A 27,928-nucleotide genomic window follows, 5' to 3' on the forward strand; every position below is an offset into this window, starting at 1 on the left:
TCCCAGCAGTGCTTCAAGTTTACCAGAGGAATTCTCATGTTCCTGACCTTGAAAGCTTTTATTAAATCAGGCAGACCCTCAAAAATTTTGCATATTTCAAAATCTCTCTGCAACTAGATCACAACATGGACCCAGAATGGAGGGAATGGGCTGGCAACATTTGTGAACTGGACCTACCCTTCTGTGCCCAGATCACTTTGGCCTTCGCCATTCCCATCGGTTAATAAAAGAAATGCTACTATTAATTTTCGGGATGGAAAAGTTGTAGCAATCCTCTGGTAATTACAGTGAAAAGTCTACATATCATCCCTTTCCTTCCTGCTTCACGTTTCGTCTCACAGTTCTAATTGCAGTCGTGGGCTTTGCTCCCTGACAGTTTACAATCACTATGAACAGTTTGGCAGACAGAGGTGGGTTAGTCGATGAACCTAGTATTTCAGTCAGCGTAAAATGAATGGTGTGCATTTGGTTTCACATAGATTGACTAACCTCACTGCTATTAATGAACAAACACTACCACTTTAATCCTAATGTCCAAAATGTTTTCTCTATAATTGATGACTCACATATGTTGCAATCCAATCTATTACTCAGGAACTTATATGCAATATAATGTATTATTCTTTACCATGTATGTACCACCTTAATGCAATACCATTTTAATATATAAATGATTTAGAGATGGAGTAACTAGCAAGGTAATTAAATTTGCTGATGACACAAATTATTCAAAGTCGTTAACTCGCGACAGGATTGTGAAAAATTACAGAAGGACCTTACGAGACTGGGAGACTGGGCGGCTAGATGGCAGATGACGTTTAATGTGAGCAAGTGCAAGGTGATGCATGTGGGAAAAAAGAACCCGAATTATAGCTACATCATGCAAGGTTCCATGTTAGGAGTTACGGACCAAGAAAGGGATCTGGGTGTCGTCGTCGATAACACACTGAAACCTTCTGCTCAGTGTGCTGCTGCGGCTAGGAAAGCGAATAGAATGTTGGGTATTATTAGGAAAGGTATGGAAAACAGGTGTGAGGATGTTATAATGCTGTTGTATCGCTCCATGGTGCGACCGCACCTTGAGTATTGTGTTCAATTCTGGTTGCCGCATCTAAAAAAAAAAAGATATAGTAGAATTGGAAAAGGTGCAGCGAAGGGCGACTAAAATGATAGCGGGGATGGGACGACTTCCCTATGAAGAAAGACTAAGGAGGCTTGGGCTTTTCAGCTTGGAGAAGAGACGGCTGAGGGGAGACATGATAGAGGTATAAAATAATGAGTGGAGTGGAACAGGTGGATGTGAAGCGTCTGTTCACGCTTTCCAAAAATACTAGGACTAGGGGGCATGTGATGAAACTACAGTGTAGTAAATTTAAAACAAATCAGAGAAAATATTCTTCAACCAATGCGTAATTAACCCTGGAATTCGTTTCCGGAGAACGTGGTGAAGGCGGTTAGCTTGGCAGAGTTTAAAAGGGGTTAGACGGTTTCCTAAAGGACAAGTCCATAAACCGCTACTAAATGGACTTGGGAAAAATCCACAATTCCAGGAATTACATGTATAGAATGTTTGTACGTTTGGGAAGCTTGCCAGGTGCCCTTGGCCTGGATTGGCTGCTGTCATGGACAGGATGCTGGGCTCGATGGACCCTTAGTTTTCCCAGTGTGGCGTTACTTATGTACTTATTTGTAATTCTGTTAACCGGAAATGGCAATCGCCATTACAGCAAATGTAAGCCACATTGAGCCTGCAAATTGGTGGGAAATGTGGGATACAAATGCTATAAATAAATAAATAAATAGATCATAAGTTACCAAGGACTTTTCCCACAGGTGCAAAATTAAATCCACAAAATTAAATGCAATACACAATGACATTATAATGTCCTTAATGACAAATGGGGACAATGATGTGTCACTATAGTTAAGAACATGAAAGGTGACTGGAGCTGGAAAACAGGGGGTCAGTGTCGGGCTCTCTGGGTGTGTGTGTTACTAATAAAGATTTGTTCTACCCTGCTTCTGATCTGCTTGTTTCCGTTGCCATCTTGGAGTTTGTGGATCGATTGCCCTGTTGCTTTCTCGGACTAGATGAGATAGTGCAGAAACTGAACTGGGTGCATGGTTTCTGAATTTCTTTCCTGCATGCTTGGCCTGCTGCAGTGACCTCTGCACCTCAATGCTCACCTGAGCAGTTCACCAGTCTTTCATATCATCACATCCTGAACTTTTCCAAGGATACAGAAAAGTAACAGGAAAAATGTGTTTGAAAGTAAAGTAAACGTGAACCCTGAAATGTACTGACCAGGAACAGGGGTGATGAGGTGTCTTTTTGGAGGCGTGTCATGCCGTGTTGGTCTGAGGGCTGCGGATGTCACTGGAAGGAAACAGAAGGATATGATTTCACACACCAACAGAACTTTTAAATATTTACAGTCAAATGAGTACTTGTATTGAAACACCCTTCTGCCCTCTTCCCTTCTTCCTCTCTCCTTCTCAGTGTACCCTGTCCCTCCAGTGGCATAGCCAGATGGCTGATTTAGGATGGCCCAAGCCCAAAAAGGGTGGACCCAAAAATCTCTCTCTTCCACCGCCCTCCGTGCCCCTCTTGTGCTTCCAAGCCAAACCAAAAGAAATACCTGAGCTGTCAGGGATTTGCAAGCCCCGCCAGCCAAAGACTTCCTCCTGGCAGAAGGAACACTCACACCCTATGCAGCTAATGGCAGTGTCCCTGAGCTGCTGACATGATTAGCCTCTGCGCATGTGCGCAAACTGAGCATATGCAAGGGGTGGGGTACACACTGCTGCCGGCTGAATAGGGTGTAAGTGTTCTTTCTAATAGGAGGAGGTCTTTGGTTGGCGGGGCTTGCGGATCCCCACCAGCCACACTAACAGAACACTGATTTTGGGTGGGCCTGAGCCTAAAGTGGGTGAGCCTTGGCCCACCTATGGCAACTTCCACAGATAAAAAAAAATTCTTCTACAGAATCTCAGAAAAAATAATACCAACAATAGACTGTAGATACTTAGCATTTATAAGTTGAAGGAGGATATTAAAAATCAAAACAGGAGGAAAAGGTCTCAAACTGCCTGGGTGCCAGGATGAACTTTACCATCAATATCTTCAAGTGGACACCGGACTATAGCTCATCACTGACCAAAACCTCCTGCTAACTTTTCTCATGTTTCTTTTCTTATTTTTTATTCATTTGCTTATAATAATTCAAAAAAATCTTCCAAACAAAATGGATGAAATAACTTGCTTTTAAGCCTCTGCGCTTCTAAGGCGGATCAGTCGAACAGCTGGTCTTGAGACCCAACTCCACCTATGGCAATGCCACTGCTTTTCTCCTCCTTTCTCTCTCCCTATCACTATTCAGCTGATATTTGTGGTAAAACAGGGATTTTATATTCGGGCTTAATTCAGCTCATGGCTGTCAGCAGTTTAAAAAACCACAGACTGCCATGGCCTGAATATCAGTCCCTGTATATTTAACTATGCCACATTGAGCCTGACACTGTTGGGAAACTGTAGGGTACAAATGAGATAATAAATAAATAAATTTATTTGAGAATACTTAATCTTCCAGTCCTGCAGTAGGTCTTAGCAGTTCACAACAGTACAGGGCTTTTATTGAGGGGTACTGAGTACCGGCACCTTTTCCATTGTCTGCTAAAATGAAGAGCTCAGGCTCTACATACCAATTCTGCCTTGTCATAGATTCTGTGACTGGTTGCAGGGGGCCTGGCTATTGTGGGGTGGGTCCCTCAGTGATCACCCCACCCCTGAAGGGTAGCATGTCATTTGAGTACCAGCACCTTTTTTGCTAGAAAACAGGCGCTGCAACAGTAACATACATAAAAACAGAGGAAGCACACAGATAAGGGTTGGAGAAGCCCTGGAGTCCTTGCAGGTTGCGATCTATCACACAAGTTATTCAAAGATACAGCAGCAGAACTTTGCCAGTCACATTCGTCTTGTTTTCAACAGTGACAATTAAACTACCAAGATTTATACAGCCCCAAACACAGCTTCTAGATCTCGATGTAGTACAGAATATGAGCCTTTGCTTTGGAGTAAGAAAACCAGAATAAACTGGACTTGGATGAAACAAGAGTTCTATAGTTCTCTGCTATTTCTTTTGACCCTAGGTGAACATTCTTTACATAGGGAAAGGGAAATGGGACTTGATATACTGCCTTTCTGAGGTTTCTGCAACTACATTCAAAGTGGTTTACATATATTCAGGTACTTATTTTGTACCAGGGGTAATGGAGGGTTAAGTGACTTGCCAGAGAGTCACAAGGAGCTGCAGTGGGAATCAAACTCAGTTCCCCAGGATCAAAGTCCACTGCACTAACCACTAGGCTACTCCTCCACTAGCAACATTCCATGTAGAAGCCTACCCTTGCAGATCAGCAATGCGCGCCGGCTTCTGTTTCTGTGAGTACGTGCAGGACGTCAGACGCACAGAAACAGAAGCCTGTGCAGCCGCGTTGCTGATCTGCAAGGGCAGGCTTCTACATGAATGTTGCTAGTGGAATAGCAACATTCCATGTAGAATCTCAAATAGTAGCAACAGAATCTCAATATAGCAACATTCCATCTAGAATCTCAACTAGGGAAAGGGAAATGGGACTTGATATACCGCCTTTCTGAGGTTTTTGCAACTACATTCAAAGTGGTTTACATATATTCAGGTACTTATTTTGTACCAGGGGCAATGGAGGGTTAAGTGACTTGCCCAGAGTCACAAGGAGCTGCAGTGGAATTGAACTCAGTTCCCCAGGATCAAAGTCCACTGCACTAACCACTAGGCTACTCCTCCACTAGCAACATTCCATGTAGAAGCCTGCCCTTGCAGATCAGCAATGCGGCCGCACAGGCTTCTGTTTCTGTGAGTCTGACGTCCTGCACACAGAAGCCTGCACAGCCGCGTTGCTGATCTGCAAGGACAGGCTTCTACATGGAATGTTGCTAGTGGAATAGCAACATTCCATGTAGAATCTCAAATACTAGCAACATTCCATGTAGAATCTCAAGTAGGGAAAGGGAAATGAGACTTGATATACTGCCTTTCTGAGGTTTTTTTGCAACTACATTCAAAGCGGTTTACATATATTCAGGTACTTATTTTTGTACCAGGGGCAATGGAGGGTTAGTGACTTGCCCACAGTCACAAGGAGCTGCAGTGGGAATCAAACTCAGTCCCCCAGGATCAAAGTCCACTGCACTAACCACTAGGCTACTCCTCCATTCTGTAGTCCTCCTCCATAGTCATGCAACACTATTTATTTTCCATTCTATATTTGCGAGTGAAGCCAGTGAAGACGTAGGCTTGCAGAAATGTGTGCCTAGATTAGACCGAACCATAAGGGCAACGAAATGTGAGTGGGACCCACAGCCTGTCCCTGTGTTCATGCAGTTGATTCTATTCAGCTTAGGAATGTACAAAGAGCAAGAACTGGTTTTCCCTCCTGGTTTTGGGCATTATTCAGTTTGTTTCAAACATTGTTCAATATAAATTTTGACACATAAATTAGAACTTTTTTAGCATGAACAAACCAACTTAACATACAATTCCCAGGTTAACATATTTTAACTTGATTGCACGTACTCTCTTGATTGCACGTACTCGTAAGGAGGCACGTCTATCAAGTTAGACATCAATGGCGCACCCCAAGACAACATCTGGCTACCACAAGCTGGGATCACGCTTGGGCATTATTCTATAAAGGCAAAACAGGCATGTGCATATACAGCATGGCATGTTATGTACGTCTTCCCTCCCCCCCATAAAGAATGTGTTTGGGGTGGAGAAAGGGTATACACTAGGTGGACCACAAACCACAGGTGCATGACGTATTCCGTAATGTCTGCACACATTCAGATTTGATGAGATACTAGTATACCTGGTGCAACCCACTTGGAGGAAGAACTAGAGCCCACAATGTGAAGGGGACAAGCCCTGCTGGTGCACCTGAAGACCAGCACAGTTCTAGCCTTATTTGACACTCTTTGGGGCCACAGCAGGCAGCTGCCTTACACTGCATTGCTCGGTTCCCAAGTCATTCTCCAGAGAGACACATAATATCGCTTCCCTGAGCAAAAGCCAGATCAACATAAACCATGACAGACTTCTATCAACTGACACACTTCCTCTCTGTGCTCTAGGCAATAGATTGCAACCCACATACCTGCAGGGAAAGAGGAAGTCTATAGGAATTGGAAGTCTTACCATTCGCTAACATGCAGGTGGTCTGCAATGCCTCAATATAACTGTTGTGTATACTACCCAGAATCCAGTCATGATGCTTACATCCTGCCTCAACCTGGAATATGAGGTTTTTGAGAGTGGCCAGATCATCAAGGGATGGCTTACTACTATGTGGGCTAACCACATCAGTTCCACACCCTTACAGTCACTAACAAGCTATCTCTCTCCCACAGGTGACTCTCACCATATGCCACAACCTGGCCTGGGGACCACCAATTCTGTAAGGTGCAATCCACATAAAAGCAGGTAATAATTAACAAGCATTCCCCTTTGTTCCCATCCCTGCAGGTGATAGAGGCTATCCCCCCTCAGACCTGGTTGCAGCTCCCCGTTGGCAACTCCAGGAGGGCATCTGAAGAGAGGCACAATAAGACATGAAAATCAAAGAACATTTGACATCTTGAAATCATGAGTCAGGTGCCTGGACCAGTCAGGGGAACTCTACACCCCAGCTAAAGTCTGTGACACTTTCATGGACTGCTGCATGCTCTACAATGGTAGCCCTCAATCACAGAGTCCTAGACTAGAGGTGCCAGTGCTGCTAAGCACCAACAGCAATGAGGAGGGAGAGCCTGTACAACACCAAACCTGACACCACCCATTCGAGTACTGTCTTCCTTGCTCTGCCCCTGTGTTAGCACTTACCTCTATGGGTTATGATGCTTCCTTGCTCTAGCAGTTTCTGTGCCTCTCCAGGCCCTCTTCAATCTCAGATGGTCTCTTTTCCATGGCAGGAACAGCCTAGCCAGGAGGAGGGAGTGAGCTGCTCCAAAATTCAGAAGCCTAGTCATGGCAGCCATTTGTGAGTGTTTCCATGCCTGTGATGTCAATGTATCTGTTGCATACGTATACATGCGCGCGTGTCATTGTGTGCACCGGTCCTGCGTGCTCCACGGCAGATGAACGTATACATTGGTACATGTGCCTGTTCTGGAAAGGGTGCCTTTTATAGAATACATTGTACATTTTGGTGCAGCCATTTTTACGGATGCCCATAAATGTGAATGTCCTTTATAGAATTGTTTTTCACGTGTTTTCACCGGCCTCCCACTTAGCCATCTCTCTCCTCTTCAATCAGTCCAAAACTCTGCTGCGCGACTCATTTTCCACCAAAGTCGCTATGCCCACATTAGCCCTCTCCTCAAGTCACTTCACTGGCTCCCTATCTGTTTCCGCATTCATTTCAAACTTCTCTTACTGACCTATAAGTGCATTCACTCTGCCGCTCCCCAGTACCTCTCCACTCTTGTCTCTCCCTACGCCCCCCCCCCCCCCGGGACTCTGTTCTGTTGATAAATCTCTCATATCCATCCCCTTCTCCTCTACTGCTAATTCCAGACTCCACTTCTTTTATCTTGCTGCACCACACGCCTGGAATAGACTTTCCGAGCCTGTACGTCTAGCCCCCTCTTTGGCCGTTTTCAAGTCCAAACTTAAAGCCCACCTCTTTACCACTGTTTTGACTCCTAATCACTACTTACTTGGCCTGTCCTTTTATCCTCACCTCTTTATTCCCTTACCCTTAATTGTTCTGTCTGTCTTCCTGTCTTATCTAGATTGTAAGCTCTTTGAGCAGGGACTGTCTTTGTGTTTGGTGGTACAGCGCTGTGTATGCCTTGTAGCGCTATAGAAATGATAAGTAGTAGTAGTAGTGTTTTAAGACACGCTAGTGAACTGAATGTGCATTAACAATGCCCATATCTACTGCAGCTAAGATTGCTTTAAAGACCCACCATCAAGAACGGTTGTGCATTGTGTCGAACAGAGAGCAAATAATCTACAGCAATCTGAAGGCTAATGAATGGAGACAGACTGGGAATACACTGACCCACATCCATAGTTTGCTGATTTTCATAGAATAAAACTGGATCCCAGACTACCTGAATACGATAAAAGGGCCTCTTAATGTTTATTTAATTTGGTATACCCTGTATCATCAAAATTATCTAGGCAGTTACAATATATTTAACATACGGAGAAAAGGAGAAAATTTACACGTAAAAGGGCGATTGGTGGGGCACTATTTTTAAAAGCAGTAAGAGTGCTGGGCAGGCTTCTACGGTCTGTGCCCAGAGAAAGGCAAGGACAAATCAAACTCGGGTATACATATAAAGTATCACATACCATGTAAAATGAGTTTATCTTTTTGGGCAGACTGGATGGACCGTACAGGTCTTTATCTGCCGTCCATTACTATTACTATTATTGTATTGAATGAGATGGATGCATGTTGCCTCTCGGTTGCCTCTCTCTTTTGATCTCTCGTTTGCTTTTTTTTCAATTAATCTCTGCAAAGTTAACCAGTCCTGACCGGTCAAAGGCCAGTGCCTCCGCATTTTTCCTATGCATTGCAAAAAGCCTGGTAAGAAGATGATACCCTTCAGAGATTCCAATCAGCCTTTGGCTGACAGTCAGTTACCTAAAAGAGGAATTTTCAATTATCTTGCACAGATAATTTGGCCCGCCCATCCTTGCCTTTCCTCCCTTGTTCTCTCAGGCTTGTCTGGGTCCTCTGGAGATCCAGCTGCTATTTGCTCAGCGCACACATAGTCCAATAAAAAGCAGATAAGGTTTTTACTGAACTGATCCAGACACAGACAGTATGACCTGTATTATCCCAAGCTTGTAATGCTGGTGACTATTTTCTCATGTGTATATGTCTTTTGTGAAGTAAAATTCCTAAAAATGGCTTTAAGTGTAGTTTTTTTTTATTGTCACTACTATTTATCACTTCTACAGTTCTACTGAGTGTCTGCAGTACTGTACAGACGCACATAAGGGACAGTCCCTGATTCATGAAGCTTACAACCTGCTCCAAACAAATATATAAGGCAATCAGGAGAGTCTACAAGAATGCATTTATTATAGAAAAATGGCTAAGATGTAAAAGCAACCTACAAAAGGTGAGTTTTAATCAGAATTGAATATAATGATACAGGGAGCATGATTCACTACCTCAGGCAAAAAGTGCGGCACAGCTGAAAGAGGAGAGAGGGGAGTTAGCCAAGGAGGAGAAGGGCACTAAATAAGAATGACTGCCAGATGAGTCAAATTCATGAGGAAGAGTGCAGAGCATGAGAAGGAAGAGATAATGAGGAATGTAAGAACAAAAGCATTGCCATTCTGGGACAGACTGAAGGTCCATCAAGTCCAGTATCCTGTTTCTAACAGTGGCCAATCCAGGTCACAAGTACTGGCAAAATTCCATAAGAGTAAAACATATTTTATGCTGCTTATTTTAGAAATAAGCAGTGGATTTGCCAAGTCCGTCTTAATAATATCTTATGGGCTTTTTTTTTTTAGGAAATTATTCAAACCTTTTTAAAAACCCTGCTAAGCTAATTGCTTTTAATCACATTCTTTGACAACAAATTCCACAGCTTAATTACATACTGAGTGAAGAAATATTTCTCCAGTTTGTTTTAAATTACTACTTAGTAGCTTCATTATATGCCCCTTAGTCCTTGTATCTTTGGAAACAGGAAACAAACAATTCATGTCTGCCCGTTCCACTCCACTCATTACTTATAGACCTGTATTACATCTCCCCCTCAGCCATCTCTTCTTCAAGCTGAAGAGCCCTAGTCTCTTTAGCCTTTCCTCATAGGGAAGCTGTCCCATCCCTTTTATCATTTTTGTCATCCTTCTCTGTACCTTGCCTAATTCCAATGTATCTTTTTTGAGATGTGGTGATCAAAATGTCACACAATATTCGAGGTGTTATTGCATCATAGAGTGTTACAAAGGTATTATAATATTCTCATTTTAGTTTTCCATTCCTTCCCTAATCATTCCTAACATTTTATTTGCTTTCTTAGCTGCCGCTGCACATTGAACAGAGGGTTTCAACATATCATCAGCAATGACACCTAGATCCCTTTCCTGGTCGGTGACTCCTAATGTGGAACCTAGATCCCTTTCCTGGTCGTTGACTCCTAATGTGGAACCTAGATCCTTTTCCTGGTCGGTGACTCCTAATGTGGAACCTAGATCCCTTTCCTGGTCGGTGACTCCTAATGTGGAACCTAGATCCCTTTCCTGGTCGGTGACTCCTAATGTGGAACTTAGATCCCTTTCCTGGTCGGTGACCTCCTAATGTGGAACCTAGATCCCTTTCCTGGTCGGTGACTCCTAATGTGGAACCTAGATCCCTTTCCTGGTCGGTGACTCCTAATGTGGAACCTAGATCCTTTTCCTGGTCGGTGACTCCTAATGTGGAACTTAGATCCGTTTCCTGGTCGGTGACTCCTAATGTGGAACCTAGATCCTTTTCCTGGTCGGTGACTCCTAATGTGGAACCTAGATCCCTTTCCTGGTCGGTGACTCCTAATGTGGAACCTTGCATCATGTAGCTATAGTTCATCTTTCCTACATGCATCATTTTGTACATTCGCATTAAGGCGTCCAAGTTTGGGCACCGAAAAAAATGCATGCTGAGCGCTCTTCTATAAATGGTGCTTTGAGTTGGGAGCAGTTTATAGAATAGTACGTAGCACTGGGATTCACGCCAAACTTTTAGATGTGAGGATTTACACCAAGTGAACCCTGGTGCAGGTCCCACGAAATCTACAACACTACGCACATTTTTAGTGAATCCCCTCAACCTGCTCGTGCCCTTTCCTTAGCCACGTCCCCTTTTCAGTTGCACATTAAGAGACAACTATTTTCATCCAGTGCTTGCCAAATCGGCATTACCACCCAGCTACCACATGCCCCAGATGGTAATTCTGAATTTGGTGCGTGCCGAAAACATAAGGTAGAAAATATTTTCTCTTTTCTACCGCGTGGCGCTTACCCAGCAAGGGACGCGTGCTGCATGCCTACTGCCCAGGTAGCATGTGAGACCTTACCACTAAGTCAATGGGTGGTGGTAAGGTCTCAGGGCGAAAATGCACAAGCGCTGGTTTTATTTTGCCACACGCCCATTTTCCGGTCACTTAAAAAAGGGCCCTTTTTCCAGGATGTGGCAAAAACTGGCCCAGCGTGCATCCAATAGATGAACTCGCACTGCCGCAGGGCACTTTTTGCTGTGGCTTAGTAAAAGGGTCCCTAAAGGATTTATATGCACATTTTTATTGAATAGCACTTAGCAAGATATGTGTGTAAATCAGTGGGCGTTCCTGGGGAGGCTGGCACCCGGCGCGGATCGCCGATGCGCCCCACCCCCCTGGGTGCAGCACCCCCCCCGATGCAACGCAGACCCCCCCCCCAGCGAAAGGACACCCCCCCCCCCCGCGTGTGCACACCGCTGGGGGGGGTGCCGCGCACGCCTGTCCTCCGTTGTTCCATGCTTCTCTGCCCCGGAACAGGAAGTACCTGCTCCGGGGCAGAGAAGAAGCATGGAACAACGGAGGACAGGCGCGCGCGGCCCCCCCCCCCCCAGTGGCGTGCACCCGGGGCGGGACCGCACCCACCGCCCCCCACTAGGAATGCCACTGGTGTAAATCCAAATTGTTGCCAATTAGCACCAATAATTGATTGTTAGTACTTAATTATTGGTGCTAATAGGCTCAATACTCGGGTAAATTGTGCATATAAATTGGACACTCACCCAAATTCGCCTTCAATTTTAAGCACCATTTGTAGAATTCCCCACCACATCTCATCTAAAATTTGGATGCCCAGTCTCCCAGTCTCATAAGGTCCTCATAAAGTTTTCACAATCTTTTTGTGATTTAACAATTTTGAATATTATTTATTTATTAGGATTTATTTACCGCCTTTTTGAAGGAATTCACTCAAGGCGGTGTACAGTAAGAATAGATCAAACATGTGTCATCAGCAAATTTAACCACCTCACTAGTTATTTCCATCTACTACTTACTACTTATCATTTCTATAGCGCTACAAGGTATACGCAGCGCTGTACACCATACACAAAAAAGACAGTCCCTGCTCAAAGAGCTTACAATCTAGATAAGACAGGTAAACAGACAGAACAATTAAGGGTAAGGGAATAAAATAACATATAAAGGAAATAGGGTGGGATTTGTACCTGGGTCCCGTTGTTTAGAGCCCACTGCACTGGTCTTAGACTCTCTGCCCGGAGGCGCCGAGGCATAGTCCCTAGTACTCTTGGATCTTCAGAGAGCAGAATCCACCACCATGGAATCGTGAGGAAGTCGGGCCTTCACCATCACAGGCTCACCGTGGACTCTGTACTGGGATTCGGACTTCTTGTTGACCACTGAATTAGATAGAGGGCAAGACCAATTTCGCAACATCACTTCCCGGAGTGTATTGTGCAAGGGGGCCGTTGCAACCTCTTTCGGTGGAGAAGGATAATCCAGGACCTCGAACATCTCAGCCCTGGGCTCATCCACAGCCTCCATAGGAAAGGGAATGTCCCTAGACATTTCCCGGACAGAAGATGAAAAGGAGAGACACTCAGGTGGAGATTGTCTAACCTCAATAGGCGGAGTGGGATCAGATGGAAGCCCCTGAGAATCTTCCTCCGAAAAAAATCTGGGGTCTTCCTCCTTACTCCATGAGTGCTCCTGTTCGGTATCAGACAATAGCTCTCGAAGAACAGCCCAAACCCGAGCCTGCCTCGACCTCGAGGATCGATGTCCTCATGAAGGGCATCGATAAGTGGACCCTTGCCTGGACTCCGGCGAAGCTTCCTCCACCGATGTTGAGGGAGAGTCCACCCGGGTGGGAACCGGCTCAGGCACTGCAAGCGGTACTGAGGGCGGGGACCTCCGTGCAGGAGATAGGCCAGATGCCGTCTCAGCACCTGCGGTACCGAGGCAGAAGGACGCATCATCCCTTCCAGAAGGCCTGGAAGCATGGCCCGGAGACACTCATCGAGGGCTGCCATCGGAACAAGCTGTGGGGCTGGTACGGGAGTCGGTGGTAGAATCAGATGAGGTTCGAGAGCCGGTACCTGGCTGCCAGATGACCGCCGCGTTGGCACCTCCTGAATGGAGGCTGAGCGATCCTCCCGGTGCCGATGCTTCTCGGGTGACGAGAATCATTTATAAATATGCTAAAAAGTAGAGGTCCCAGCACAGACCCCTGGGGAACCCACTATCTACCCTTCTCTATTGAGAATACTGACCATTTAACACTACTCTTTCTTTTCTATCTTTTAACCAGTTCTTAAACCACAATAAGTCAGATCCTATGACTTTCTAATTTTCTCAGGAGCTCCTTAAGAGATTAGGGCTCTTCAGCTTGGAGAAGAGACAGATAAAGGGGATATGATAGTTAAGTTTAATTAGGGGCCCTTTTACTAAGCCTTTAACACACGAGGCATGGTATTTCTAATTAGAAAATGAATGGTATAAACCTCCCCCCCAAAATATAAATGGTTGCATGTGTGTTTGCATGTCGATTGGCACTTTAGATAGCGACTCTGGCTGTGAAGAACTAAGGCTGGTGCTGCGCAGGCTTGTACGGTCTGAGATCTGTATGTGGCAGTCCAGTTTAGAACGGGCTGGAGAGGGCTTCAACAGACACTCCAGTAATTTGGAACATGAGGACAGTGCCAGGCATTGACAAGACGGATTTGAATAGGCTGGACTGGGCTTCAACTTCGGCAGTTGGAAACTTAGGACTAGGCTGGGTGGACTTTAATGGTCTATATCCCAGAAATGCCAAAGAGAGACAATGATCAAGCATTTTATATCACATTCATTGCTGGTTTAATCATGGCTTGACGAGTGTGACTGTTGGGCAGACTGGCTGGACCATTCAGGTCTTTATCTGCCGTCATTTACTATGTTACTATGTAAGTGGTTAATGCACATAGGATGTGTTTGGTGCTCCTGCATTTATTTATTTATTTTATTTAGATTTTACTGACACCTTTTTCAGTAGTAGCTCAAGGTGAGTTACATTCAGGTACTCTGGATATTTCTCTGTCCCAGGAGGGCTCACAATCTAAGTTTGGTACCTGAGGCAATGGAGGGTTAAGTGACTTGCCCAAGATCACAAGGAGCAGCAGTGGGATTTGAACCAGCCACCACTGGATTGCAAGACTGGTGCTCTAACCACTAGGCCACTCCTCCACTCATTAACATTATACAGTCAAAAGAAATACCTCCTGGAGTGGCAACTGCAGGAGGGCCAGAACTAAAGATGCCAAGAAACACCAGTATGGCAACCATGATAAAATGTATTAGCACATCGACCTTTTCATGGCCACTTTTTAGCATCCACTGCATTGCAGCAGAGCAGTGTATTTTTCTCCAGTGAGATTTATTACCCCTGATGCAGGCAGATACCTAATCGTGGCCACGTTGGGTTGATGTGCTAATACATTTTATCCTCGATGCCTTACTGGTGTTTGTTGGCGTCTTTTTTGCTGGTCCTCCTGGAGTTGCCACTCCAGGTGGTATTTCCTTTGACTGTTTCTTTCACCACCTCTTTGACATCTCTTCTTGATATTTTACAGGTCACAGGCGCTAGCCAATGTGCATATTAGCACATGACATGCAAATAAAATAAAAATGCTCTAAAATATGGATGTGCTAAATTTGCAGGCAGTGCACAGGAAAATTCCATGTTAAGCTGCATTACCTGCAAATCTTAATGCATTTTAGTAAAAGGTCCTCTTAATTTCTTATATCCTGCCTGCAAGCCCAAAAGCTAAAACAGTCAGGTACAGTATTTTTCAGTCCCTGGAGGGCTCACAGCCTTTACTAAGGCACGTAGGCAACTACGCATGTCCAATGAGTACCAATTTGGAACCACCGCCTGGCTACTGCATGCCCCGGGCGGTAATTCCATTTTTTTTATGTATGTCCGATACATGCGGCAGAAAATATATTTTATTTTCTACTGGGTGGTAATCGGCAGTGTACCTGGGCTGATGATTACCGCCTGGTTAATGAGCGAGACCTTACCGCTAAGTCAGTGGGTAGTGGTAAGGTCTCAGGCCCAAAATGGACGTGCGCCAATTTTTAATTAGCCGCACATCCATTTTCAGCCAAAAAGGCCTTTTATGCAGGCGTGCTGAAAGGCTGAAAATGGACCTGTGCATATCCAGTACACACGCCTACAACAGTGCAGGCCATTTTTCGGTGCACCTTTGTACCTGAGGGAACTGAGAGTTAAGTGACATGCCCAAGAGCCAAGGAGCTGCAGTGGGACTTGAACTGGGCTCCGCTGATTTGACAACCTGCTTTTCTAATCATTAGGCTACGCCAGTGGCGTACCAAGGGGGGGGCGGTGGGGGCGGTGCGCCCCGGGTGCACGCCGCTGGGGGGGTGCCACGGCGCGCGCCTGCTCCGAGTTTGCTAAACCGTCGCTCGTTCGCTGCAGCTCCCTCTGCCCCGGAACAGGTTACTTCCTGTTCTGGGGCAGAGGGAGCTGCAGTGAAGCGAAGTTTAGCGAACTCGGAGCAGGCGCACGCTGCGGCACCCCCCCCAAAGGCGTGCACCCGGGAGGGTGTCATTTCGCCGGAGGGGGGAAGGTGTCATTTAGCAGGGGGGGGGGCGCTGCACCCGGGGGGAGGGCGCATCGGCGCTCCGCCCCGGGTGCCATCCAAGCCAGGAACACCACTGGGCTACGCCTTCTTTCCTTATGATATACTATGAAAGAGGTCTACAAAATCCCGAGTGGAGCGGAATAAGCAAATGTGAATCAATTGTTTGCTCTTTCAAAAAGCAGAAACATTAGAGAGGCATGTCATGAAGTTAAATAGTAAAATGTTTAAAACAAAGAGGAGAAAATATTTTTTTTTCACTCAGCACATAGATAATCTCTGGAGGATGTGGTGAAAAGAAGTTAATATGGCTGGGCTTTAAAAAGGTTTAGATAAGTTCCTGGAAGTTAGGGCCATGAACTGTTAAGGTAGACCTGGGGAAAGCCACTGCTAGTCTTATTACTTGTTGGCATCCGGCAGGTACTTGTGACCTGAACTGGCCATTGCTGGAAACAGGATGCTGGGCTAGATGGATTTTTGGTCTCACCCAGTATCGCTATTTTTATGTTCTTCTTACACATTTCTCAGTGAATAAGAGAAGTGGATGGGGAGCCAATATAATTCTCTTGAGATTTATGTGCAGCTAAATTTTCAATGGATTGTAGTGGACAAAGGTAATGAATTTTTTAATCACACACTGGCATTCCTAATTTACATTACCTTACACATATTTTCATATTACCTGCTCTGCTTTTGAGGACTTCGTAAGCTTCAAGCTCCACAGGCGTCACTATACTATCAAACCTTCCCAGGTCAGCAGCAGCAATGACATATCTAAAATGAGAAATCAGAAATGCGAGCTTCATTTCATGTCATACAGCCATTTATTTATTTAGATTTCGCTCACACCCGTTCACAAGTAGCTCAAGACAAGCTTCATTCAGGTATAGAAGGGATTTCCCTGTCCCTTTGGGACAATTACTACTATTACTAATGTTAAATACAAGACCCTTTATGCTTCGTCCTTCCCCTACATCAGTCCAAAATTCTGGAATGTTCTTCCAAAACCACTTAAAGAGCTCGTCGACCACCAACTGTTCAAGAAGTCCTTAAAACATTCTTATTCGACAAGGCTTATTCCACTGGCAACTCCAATGTTTAACCTCTTCGTTTGTTGGCTCTTCACCCCTGCCATTTGCCCCGTGTCATCTCATGTACCTTCCCCTCCTGTCACATTCTGATTCTGTGCCATCAATGTATTGTATCCTCTTGATTTAATGTAAGCCACATTGCGCCTGCTCATGTGGGAAAATGTGAGGTAAAAATGCACCAAATAAATAAAATAAAAATAAATTACTTATCATTTCTACAGCGCTACTAGAAATATGCAGCACTGTACACTTGAACATGAAGAGACAGTCCCTGCTTGACTGAGGTTCCAATCTAATGAGAAAAACAGGACAAATTTATTTATTTATTTATTGCATTTGTATCCCACATTTTCCCACCTCTTTGCAAAGAGTATCGTGATTCCAGAATCCCAAAGACTAATACTGCTATTCAGTGGCGTAGCCAGGGGGGGGGGGGGGTGCCAGGGGAGCGGCCGCCCCCCCAAACGGAGTTCTGCTGGCGCCTATTTTTTTTCAATGTGTTGCATTGAAAATGTGCTCTGGCACCGGCGGAAGTCCGCTCTTGCGCCGCTCTCGCTCCCCTCACGTCGTCAACCTGGCTGCGCTTCTGCTGCTATTAATCATTTCTAGAGCACTACTAGATGTAAGCAGCACTGTACACTTGAACACGAAGAAGCAGTCTTTGCTCTACTGAGCTTACAACCTATTCAGGACAAATAAGGGATAAGGAGGAGTATCATGTTTCTGGAATCCTAAAGGGTAGCAAGATTCTGGAGGAGGAGGGGTGAGGGGAGAAGAGGAGGGGTGAGGGGGCAACAGGAGGAGGGAGGAGGCCCTGGAACCTTGCTAGCGCCCATTTCCTTTCTGTTTGAAACAGGCCTCGTTTACTAGTGTATTGTATAAAAGTCTCTGTGTTCGGTGAGCCTTTTTTAAAATATCGACTCAGTTTTGCACATATTCCCCCAGATTCTATAAATGGCAACTAAAGCTGCATACACAAAGCTGCACACATAGCCAATTTATGCGTGCAAAGTAACTAGCAAGCTAATTAGCGCCAATAATTGGCCACTAACAAGCCACTAATTGTCACTAATCAGAATTTATGCGCACAACTTTCTAAGCGTATTCTGTAAAGTGGTGCGTGGAAATTCCAATGTGTGTATCACACAAGGGGGTGTGGCCATGGGAGAGGCATGGCAGATCTTGGGCATTCCTAAAGATTATGTGCCCTGTTACAGAATATGCCCGATCTGTGCCTAAATAAGACATGGGCAATTTACACCAGGTTTTAGTTTGTGTAAATGGCTACGCCTAAATTTTAGTCACGGAATGGCCTGATACATGTATTCTATAAGTTGCGCCTAACTTTGCGAGGTTTATAGAATAGCGCTAAGCGCAGTTTTTTCTGGTACTGATATTTTTTGTGCCATTATAGAATCTGGCCCAGTGGCCTAAATGGTGAGGTGGTATAGCAAGTATATTGTAATAAACAGTGGCGTAGCTACATGGGGCCAGGGGGGCCTGGGCCCCCGTAGATTTGGCCCTGGACCCCCTTGCCGATGACCCTCTCAACCCCCCTCCCGCCGCCAACCCGCCATCGCCTGCCTTTGCTGGTGGGGGACCCCAACCCCCACCAGCCAAGGTCCTGGCTTCCTTCTGTTTCTGACGTCCTGCACGTTGTACGTGTAGGACGTCAGAAACAGAAGGAAGCCTTTTGTGAGAAGACGAGGACCTCGGCTGGCGGGGGTTGGGGCCCCCCGCCAGCAAAGGTAGGTGACGGTGGGTTGGCGACGGGAGGGGGTCGAGAGGGTCGTCGGCAGGGGGGGGGCAAAGTTGTTTGTGGTGGTGGCGGCGGGGTCGACAATGGCGGGGGGGGGGGGCTAAAATGTGCCCCCTCACCTCAGGCTCTGGACCCCCCTCCCGCCAAAGTCTGGCTACACCCCTGGTAATAAATAAATAAACGTTCATTTCCTGACCTAGATGCCCTTGACACAATTGTCCTCCCACATCTCATGTGATACAAACATTGATGTTTAAGCTAGAAATATTTTGGTAGATGCTGTGATCATATTAATAAAGTAACCAGTATGAAGGATCATGCATACTTAAACATAGTAAATAATTATACCCATTTTAATTTCACTTTTAGATTAGAGATGCCTGGTAAACCAGGAAAACTTTCATTTGAAGCACTGTTCACATAAAACTGAAATTAAGTTTCTTTAGAGATAAAAGTGTATAGCTCACATTAAGTAAAACTTCCATGTTTTTCTTGAATGAATTTTATCTGGAATCTTTCACCTTTCCCGCCCATTGCCCTGCGCCTCTTAAATGTCAGATATTTAATAAAATAGTCAGAGATCTAATCCGTTTCCTGCTCTGATTTCCAGATGACTTTGCTGAATTGGTTCCTGCCTCCTTTCTTTGATGGATGACTTGAGCTGAACAACCTTTTCCCAACTGTGCTGTCATATGCTCAAGAGTAATTAACTATTATCCCCTCATATGCAGGACTTACCTTGAACAAAAATAAAATAAAAAAAAAGAACTCTCAGACATTTCTTTTAGCTCAGGCTAAGAATTCAAGAACCTTCATTTACTCTTTTCAGCAATATCGCTTACAAAAATGTTTTTAAAAAATGGCTCAAGAACCGAACCTTGCACGTAAAAAATGACGGCCATTTACAATGAACAAATAACCCAATTCTTTAAAATATGGGACAAATACAATGTATGGAGGTCCCAGGCCGGGGTAGAGCTCGATGCCCCCCCCAACTGGTGGTACCACCATCATGAGTATTATGGATATTGAGAAACTCTTTCTTATAAAGGCAATAGAAATAGAGACCATGAGTCCAGGACAACTGCACTAGGGAGAAGACAAGAAGGGAGGGTATTTGAGGGCAATAGGGAGGGTGGAGGGGAGGGAGGTGGGGTGAAAGAAGTATTTGTTATCAGATAGTTTGAGAAATATGTTAAACTAGTAAAAAAGGCCCGTTTCTGGCTGAAATGAAACGGGCGTTAGCAAGGTTTTGCGCGGAGTGTGTATGTTTGAGAGAGTGTCTGTGAGAGTGACTGTGTGAGAGTGAGAATGTGCAAGTGTGTGTATGTGACAAAGAGTGGGTGTGAGTGTGTCTGTGAGAGAGTGTGTGTGTATGTGAGAATGAGTGTGTGCGAGTGCGTATGTGAGACAGTGAGTGTCCTTCCCTGTCCCCCCTGTCAGGTGTCAGGACTGGGGGGGACTGTGGACAGTCATGAAGACAGCCCCTACGAAAATAATGAAAGCAAGACCATTTGTATAATAATCAATGCATTCCAGAGAACAAAATGGAGCAAGTTCCCACATGCTATCTTTTGCTTTCTGTATTCAGTAGCTGACAGGCTTGCTAGACTTACCTAAGTGGCTGCAGCTGCAATACACTGAAAAGAAAGCAAGGAAACCTATGAGCAGGGTTGCCAGGTAGAAATTTTTTTTCCAGCCCAATCCGGGCCAGAAACCAGCCCAAAACCCGCCCAAACACAAACCCCGCCCCTGACACCCCCACCCCCGCGTCACCGGCCCCGCCCCCGCCGTCACCGGCCCCGCCTCCCACGTCATCGGGCCCGCCTCCCCGTCATCGGCCCCGCCTCCCACGTCATCGGGCCCGCCTCCCTGTCATCAGCCCCGCCTCCCCGTCATCGGCCCCGCCTCCCACGTCATCGGCCCCGCCTCCCACGTCATCGGCCCCGCCCAAAACGTCACTAACCCCGCCCAAAAACGTCACTAACCCCGCCCCCCGCGGCCGAAAAAAATCAAAAAGCCGCCCAAAAAGCCGCCCGGAAGCCTAAAAAACCGCCCAAAAAACCGCAACCCGCCGCGGGCAAAAATTTCCCGCGGCGGGGTGCGGAAAACCGCCCAATTGGGCGGTAAAACCGCCCACCTGGCAACACTGCCTATGAGAGGTAGATACGGCCATCCCCTTGGCCTCTGACGCTCCTCCCTTCTTCTATTTGACTTGCCTCTGATAGGTCCGTCATTCGGTGTGACGCTCCTCCCATTTCCTGTGTCAGTTCCCTTTGATAGGGTCCCCTTGGCCTCTGACGCTCCTCCCTTCTTCTATTTGACTTCCCTCTGATAGGTCCGTCATTCGGTGTGACGCTCCTCCCTTTTCCTGTTTCAGTTCCCTTTGATAGGTCAGAGCGGTGCAGCTGTGACACTCCTCCCTTCTCTGATAGGTCAGGGCGGGGCAGAGATGTAGTGTGCTTAAAAATGGTTACAGAGCTTCGAACATACAAACTGTTGAAGCCTCAGAGTGTGCTTTAGAACGTTGAGGGTGCTTTTTATGTGCAGATGGGGCGTGGCCTACAGCCCAGATGGGCATGGCTCAGACTGAGGGTGAGTAGTCCGAATAGCCTAGCCTACCAGGAGGACAGGAGTTCAGGACAGATGGAGTGAGCTTCAGAACGTCTGAGGGGGGATTTTATTTATATAGATATGTTAAAAACTGATAATGTGTTGTATTACGCTACGAGTCTAAGAATTTATAAATAAAGATTAAAAAAAAAAAAAAGAACCGAACCTTGCAGCGCACCACTGGTAACATCTGTTGTCTTCTAGTCAGTCACTTTAGGGCCCATACAGTTTATTTGTCATCTATGTGAAACCATGTCAAAGGCTTTGCTAAAATCTAAATACATCACATTTAGTGCTCTCTCCTTTGATCCAGCTCTCTGGTCATCCAGTCAAAGAAATCAATCAGATTCGTCTGACAAGACCTACCTCTAGTGAAGCATTCAACATTTTTTGAGAATTGACCTTTGCGTTATTATGTTATAACTGTGGGTCTTGTGCTAATTAGTTAAAACCTTCTAACATTTTTCAAACATTTGTAATGGTTCATTTTTCTCTCCAAATGTTACTTGGTGCTAGAGTTACTTAATATTGGTATTCATTGGCAATAGAGCAGTTTAATGTACCGATCCTGAATTTTTGGGGCAGTATTGATTTTCTGCCTGATATTTAAAAGGGAAATGACTGCCGAAACGGCATCTAACTGGCTATCCAGCACTGAATATTGCCAGTTATGGCTTAAACATAGCCAGCTTAGTTTGGTGGAAAAACTATGGCTGGCTCCAACTTAATTGGCCAGTGCTAAAAAAACGGCTTGGCTGGTTAAGGTGAAACCGGCCAGAGACAAACTGCATATTTAATGCCGGTCTCTGGAAATGGGCCAGCATCGAATATCCGGGTTCAGAGCGGACCATGGGAGACAGCCCACCTATCTCCCATGGTCTGAACATCAGGGCCTTTATGTTTTAAGGATACAATGGAAATAAATGATGTGGCAAGACTGTGACTGAGCAAAGGTCATGGGAGAAAGGGCTATTTAGTTAAGTGATTTTCAAATTTTTGGGCATTACAGACTATTGTAATAACGGAATTACTGTTACATCAGCTTAAATATTCAAGAACATTTAAGAACCCTTTAGTAACTTTCTTTGATGTTCACCATATGCTTTTGTATTTTTGAAGTTTTGATAAGCTTTATAAAGTGGCATGGTAGTAGTGGAGTTTTTTTTAAACTAGTAATGGAAATATAGTCAGACTGTTATCGTGTTTTGGAACAACTGACTTTTTGTGCTGAGATTTTTCTCCTCTATTTTCTATACTTTTATACTGTTTTAGTTTGTAGTGTCAGTACTTCTGTTTCATCATAATATTTGGAGCAAAATTTCTTGATTTTCACTGTTCCTAGATAAAGTTCCTAGATGAAATAAATGACTGCTTCATAAAGCTAATGGTTCAGGAACTATTTTAGATGTTGTCCTTAGTGGAATACAAGACTTGGCGCAAGAAGTATAGTTCACAAAATCATTCACGGAGATGCCCCAGCCTACATGCCAGACCTGATAGACTTACTACCCAGGAATGCTAAAAAATCATCCCGCACATTCCTTAATCTTCACTTCCCCAACTGTAAAGGTCTAAAATACAAACTAACGCATGCGTCAACCTTTTCCTACTTGAGCACACAATTCTGGAACGCACTGCCATGCAACTTGAAAACGATGTATGAACTAACTAACTTCCGCACACTACTGAAGACCCATCTCTTTAACAAGGCATACCACAAAGATCAACAAATGTGAACTCCTCCACATATATCCAGAATTGACTTATAAAACTTGCTTGTTATACTATCATCATGCTTTATCATTATCATGTACCCAAAATCCTTTTGTAATACTAAATGCCTGTTTTCTTATCTATTTCCACCATCCATGATGTATTGTAAGTCACATTGAGCCTGCAAAGAGGTGGGAAAATGTGGGATACAAATGCAATAAATAAATAAAGTAACGGTGTTGGGGTTGCATGGCAATATTGATCAGAGCATGATCAAATTTGGAGTTAATAACTTAGACTACTGCAATTTGCTTCTCACAGGTCTCCCACTAAGCCATCTCTCTTCCCTTCAATCTGTTCAAAACTCTGCTGTATGAATTATATTCTGCCAGTGTCGCTATGCTCATATTAGCCCTCTCCTCAAGTCACTTCATTGGCTCCCTATCCATTTCCACATACAGTTCGAACTCTTCTTATTGACTTACAAGTGCATTCACTCTGCAGCTTCTCAGTACCTCTCCACTCTTATCTCTCCCTACACTCCTCCCCCGGAAATCCGTTCCTCAGGTAAATCTCTCTTATCTGTACTCTTCTCCTCCATTGCAAACTCCAGGCTTCATTCCTTTTATCTCGCTGCACCACACACCTGGAATAGACTTCGTGAGTCAGTAGTACGTCAAGCTCCATCTCTGGCCGTCTTCAAATCTAGGCTACAAGCCCACCTTTTTGAGGCTGCTTTTAACGCCTAACTCGTATTCACTTGTTCAGTACCCATGTCTGTTTTATCATTGTCACCTTAAATAATTCCCTCATCCCTTATTTATTCTGTTTTTCTGTCTTGATTAGATTGTAAGCTCTAATGCCACACTGGGAAAAGACCAAGGGTCCATCGAGCCCAGCATCCTGTCCACAACAGCGGCCAATTCAGGCCAAGGGCACCTGGCGAGCTTCCCAAACGTACAAACATTCTATACATGTTATTCCTGGAATTGTGGATTTTTCCCCAAGTCCATTTAGTAGTGGTTTATGCACTTGTCCTTTAGGAAACCGTCTAACCCCTTTTTAAACTCTGTCAAGCTAACTGCCTTCACCACGTTCTCCAGCAACGAATTCCAGAGTTTAATTATGCGTTGGGTGAAGAAAAATTTTCTCTGATTTGTTTTACATTTACTACACTGTAGTTTCATCGCATGCCCCCTCCCCTAGTCCTAGTATTTTTGGAAAGCGTGAACAGACGCTTCACATCCACCTGTTCCACTCCACTCATTATTTTATATACCTCTATCATGTCTCCCCTCAGCCATCTCTTTTTCAAGCTGAAAAGCCCTAGTTAGTCTTTCTTCATAGGGAAGTCGTCCCATCCCCGCTATCATTTTAGTCACCCTTCGCTGCACCTTTTCCAATTCTACTATATCTTTCTTGAGATGCGGCGACCAGAATTGAACACAATACTCAAGGTGCGGTCGCACCATGGAGCGATACAACGGCATTATAACATCCTCACACCTGTTTTCCATACGTTTCCTAATAATACCTGGGATTGTCTTTTACATGTTTAGTGTACAGCGCTGCATACATCTAGTAGTATAGAAATGATAAGTAGTAGTAGTAAAGTGTAGACACAAAGAAATGTACTGCGTTGGCATTTAACTTTTGAAAGAACAACTATGAAGAAAATGGTTAAAAGAAGCTAAAGATGCAGCTGTAAAGTTAGCAGTTTAAATCAGTCATAGACATTGTTTAAAAACATACCAAGTCGATTTCTGACTGTGATGATTGCCGATTATTTAATTTGATTTTGGTTAATTATATAATTTGGTTTTACTTGTTAGAGTACTCTACTACTCAACATTTCTAGAGCGCTACTAGGGTTACGCAGCGCTGTACAATTTAACAAAGAGAGACAGTCCCTGCTCAAAGAGCTTACAATCTAATAGACAAGTGAACGGTCGGTCCGATAGGGGCAGTCAAATTGGGGCAGTCTGGATTCACTGAACGGTAAGGGTTAGGTGCCGAACGCAGCATTGAAGTACTCATTGTACTTATTCCTGTTTTATTGTAAACAGTTTTAAAACGTAACTGTATTAAGCGGTATATTAAGTAATTAAATCAAACCAAAAATACCATCTTGGAAGCCTAGACCAGATGTATTCCGTGTATCAAAAAGGTGGAAGGAAGTCCAAACAACAACTGGCATGGTTAAAAGGTGAATGGAAGAGGCAATTAAAGTCAAAAAGAGCATCGTTCAAAAAATGATCCAAATGAAGAAAACAGGAAGCAGCATAAGCGCTGCAAAGTTAAATGCAAAGCAGGGGCGTAGCCAGACAACAGATTTTGGGTGGGCCTAGGCAAGAAGTGGGTGGGCACCAAGTGTTCTCCCCCCCCCCCCAAACCACCACCAAAAAATATCTCAGCTGGCGGGAAAACGCCTGTTTCCACCTTGGCAGTCTGCAGCAGGCATGCACTGAAAACTGAGCATGCGCAGGTGCCCATGGAGAGTAGTGTTTTTGTTAACATCAGGGGGACGTCTTCAGGTGTCTGAACTTGGGATCCCCACCAGCTAGCGCCAAACGTGTGCTACTGTTGGGTGGGCCCTGGCCCACCAAGGCCCACCTGTGGCTAGGCCACTGATGCAAAGCACTGATAAAAAAAGAAAGCCAACCAAGAGAAAATCACAAGAGACTTGTTGTAGAAGCAAAAACTCACAGGAAATCCTTTTTAAGGTACAGTAGAAGTAGAAAGTCTGTGAGGGAGTCAGCTGGACCGTTAGATCATCAAGGAGTGAAAGCAGCATTCGGGAAGGACAAGGTTATAGCAGAGAGTAAATTAATTCTTTGCTTCAGTCTTTACAGAGAAGGATGTAAGGGAGATACCGGTGCCAGAAATGGTATTTAAGGATGATTCCGAAGAACTAAACTAAATCTCGGTGAACCTGGAAGATGATGCAAGCCAAACTGATACGATAAAGAGCAGCAAATTACCCAGACTGAATGGTATACACCCCAGGGCACTGAAAAATTGCAGATTTACTATTAGCAATCTGTAACCTGTCATTAAAATCGTCCATGGCACCCGAAGATTGGAAGGTGGCCAACATAATGCCTATTTTTAAAGTGTTCCAGGGGGTGATCAGAAAAGTACAGACTGATAAACCTGATGTACCTGCAGGCAAAATGGTAGAAACTATTATAAAGAATAAAATTACTGAACACAGAAACATAATTTAACGTGGCAGAGTCGGCATGGATTCAGCCAAGGGAAGTCTTGCCTCACCAATTTACTACATTTTTTTGAAGACATGAATAAACGTATGGATAAAGGTGGCCGGTTGAAAGTAGAAAATGGTGTTATCTAGGCTTGATGTGGAGAACTGCGCTTGCTCGCAGGTGATCTTTGAAAGGTAGGAGCTTGCAGAAAACCAACCAGCACCAACGTCCTCACCCTCATAAGCAGAAAATGGGAAAACCACTTTAGTACATCAGGGCTACCCAGACAAAGAAGCCTGGAGAAGCAGCTTTTTCTTTCTGTAGCGAGATCCTCGAGCTTGGCGAGGAGGTGGTGGAGGGCTGCATTCTTTCCAAAATGAAAAATGAGCATTCTTCACTTGTCATTATCCACTGCCTGCTTGAGTTGCAGTGACATGATTTATTCATTCAGTGAGAGAGAAAGTCATTTTTCCCAATTACTTCACTAGCTGGTGCAGAACCCTTCCAAGCAGCTGCATGGTACATTCTTCCCCTGATTTTATCAAGCCAAAACTGCAAAGACTCCTTGATACTGACCGCTCATAAAACCAAGGAAACCAACGCAGACACAGTAAATAAAATTCTTTACTAGGTACTTAAAAAGGAACCTAGGGCATGCACCATGCCTTTTAAACTAGTGATCTTCTGCTGCCTAGATAAGAGATTCTTCAGGCTCCATGTGTGTGTGTGTGTGGGGGGGGGGGGGGGGGGGGGGGGCTAGTTCTGCTTGTTGTTCTGCCCCTAGTAGTGTGTGCATGCCTTGTATCTATGTGCATGCCATACTTTGTATTGTTATTTGAATATTTTTACTGCTGTAAATTGTCTATTGCTTATGTTTGATTTATTCTTACTGTACACTGCCTTGAGTGAATTCCTTAAAAAAAAAAACCTCTAAAATGCATTTAATACTGTTCTTACTTCTTAGTGCTGTAGTTACTTCCTGCTGTAACGTATGAGCAGTGCATTGTGCGTAATGTAGTCCTATAAGTAATGCAATCACTTTTGCTTAGTGTATAAGCTTTACTCCTAACAGCCTTTCCCATGGATGTAGTTTGACTGATTCATTGGGGGGGGGGGGGGGGGGGGGGGGGGGGGGGGGGCTTAGCACACATTAGCATATTAATTTGCATATATACATCTCATACACATTATGGCTATTAAAAAACCACACACATACACCAGACTAAAACACTGAAAATGAAGCCATATGTAGGTGCCCCCTTCACCCCTAAGAGCTATGGTAGTGTTGTACATTTGTGGGTAGTGGGTTTTGGGGGAGGTGGGTTGGGTGCTCAGCACCCGTGGTAAGGGAGCTATGCATGTGGGAGCTTTTTCTGAAGTCCACCGCACTGACCTAGGGTGCCCAGTTGGTGTCCTGGCATATCAGGGGGGCCAGTGTACTACCAATCCTGGCCCCTCCCATGACCAAATGGCTCAGATTAGGACGTTTTTGAGCTAGGCGTTTTTAGTTTCCATTATCGCTAAAAAAAACAAACACCCAGCTCAAAAATGTCCATTTTTTCAAAAATACGGTTCGGCCCGCCCCTTCACGGACCCGTTCTTGGAGATAAACGCCCATGGAGATAGGTGTTTCCGTTCGATTATGCCCCTCTTAAGTCACCCAGGAACATATGGGCAACTCTAGTGTTTAGCACGCGCTAAAAACGCTAGCGCGGCTTAGTAAACAGGGCCATAAGTGTGATATTCAGCACTTAGGGCCCCTTTTACTAAACCCAGTGGTGTGCTGGAGCCGGCTCGCACGAGCCAGTTGTTAAATGTTTTAACATCTTGCAAGCCGG

General features: G+C 44.8%; 1 protein-coding gene across 1 annotated transcript in view; it reads right to left on the reverse strand.

Annotated features, from left to right (window-relative positions):
• Positions 1-2,305: 2,305 nt before the first annotated feature.
• The window catches only part of LOC115459024 (PDZ domain-containing protein 7-like), a gene marked incomplete at its 3' end in the record, with an annotated part of 100,944 nt that continues 75,321 nt past the window's right edge, over positions 2,306-27,928 (reverse strand). Inside the window, exons 12-13 of the mRNA XM_030188884.1 lie at positions 16,391-16,482; positions 2,306-2,377 (exon numbers count right to left, since the gene is read on the reverse strand). Of these exons, the coding sequence (XP_030044744.1) occupies positions 2,306-2,377; positions 16,391-16,482 (164 nt within the window). The remainder of the gene's footprint in view (positions 2,378-16,390; positions 16,483-27,928) is intronic.

The sequence above is a fragment of the Microcaecilia unicolor genome, unplaced genomic scaffold, assembly GCF_901765095.1.
Source record: "Microcaecilia unicolor unplaced genomic scaffold, aMicUni1.1, whole genome shotgun sequence".
NCBI classification, from domain to species: Eukaryota; Metazoa; Chordata; class Amphibia; order Gymnophiona; family Siphonopidae; genus Microcaecilia; species Microcaecilia unicolor.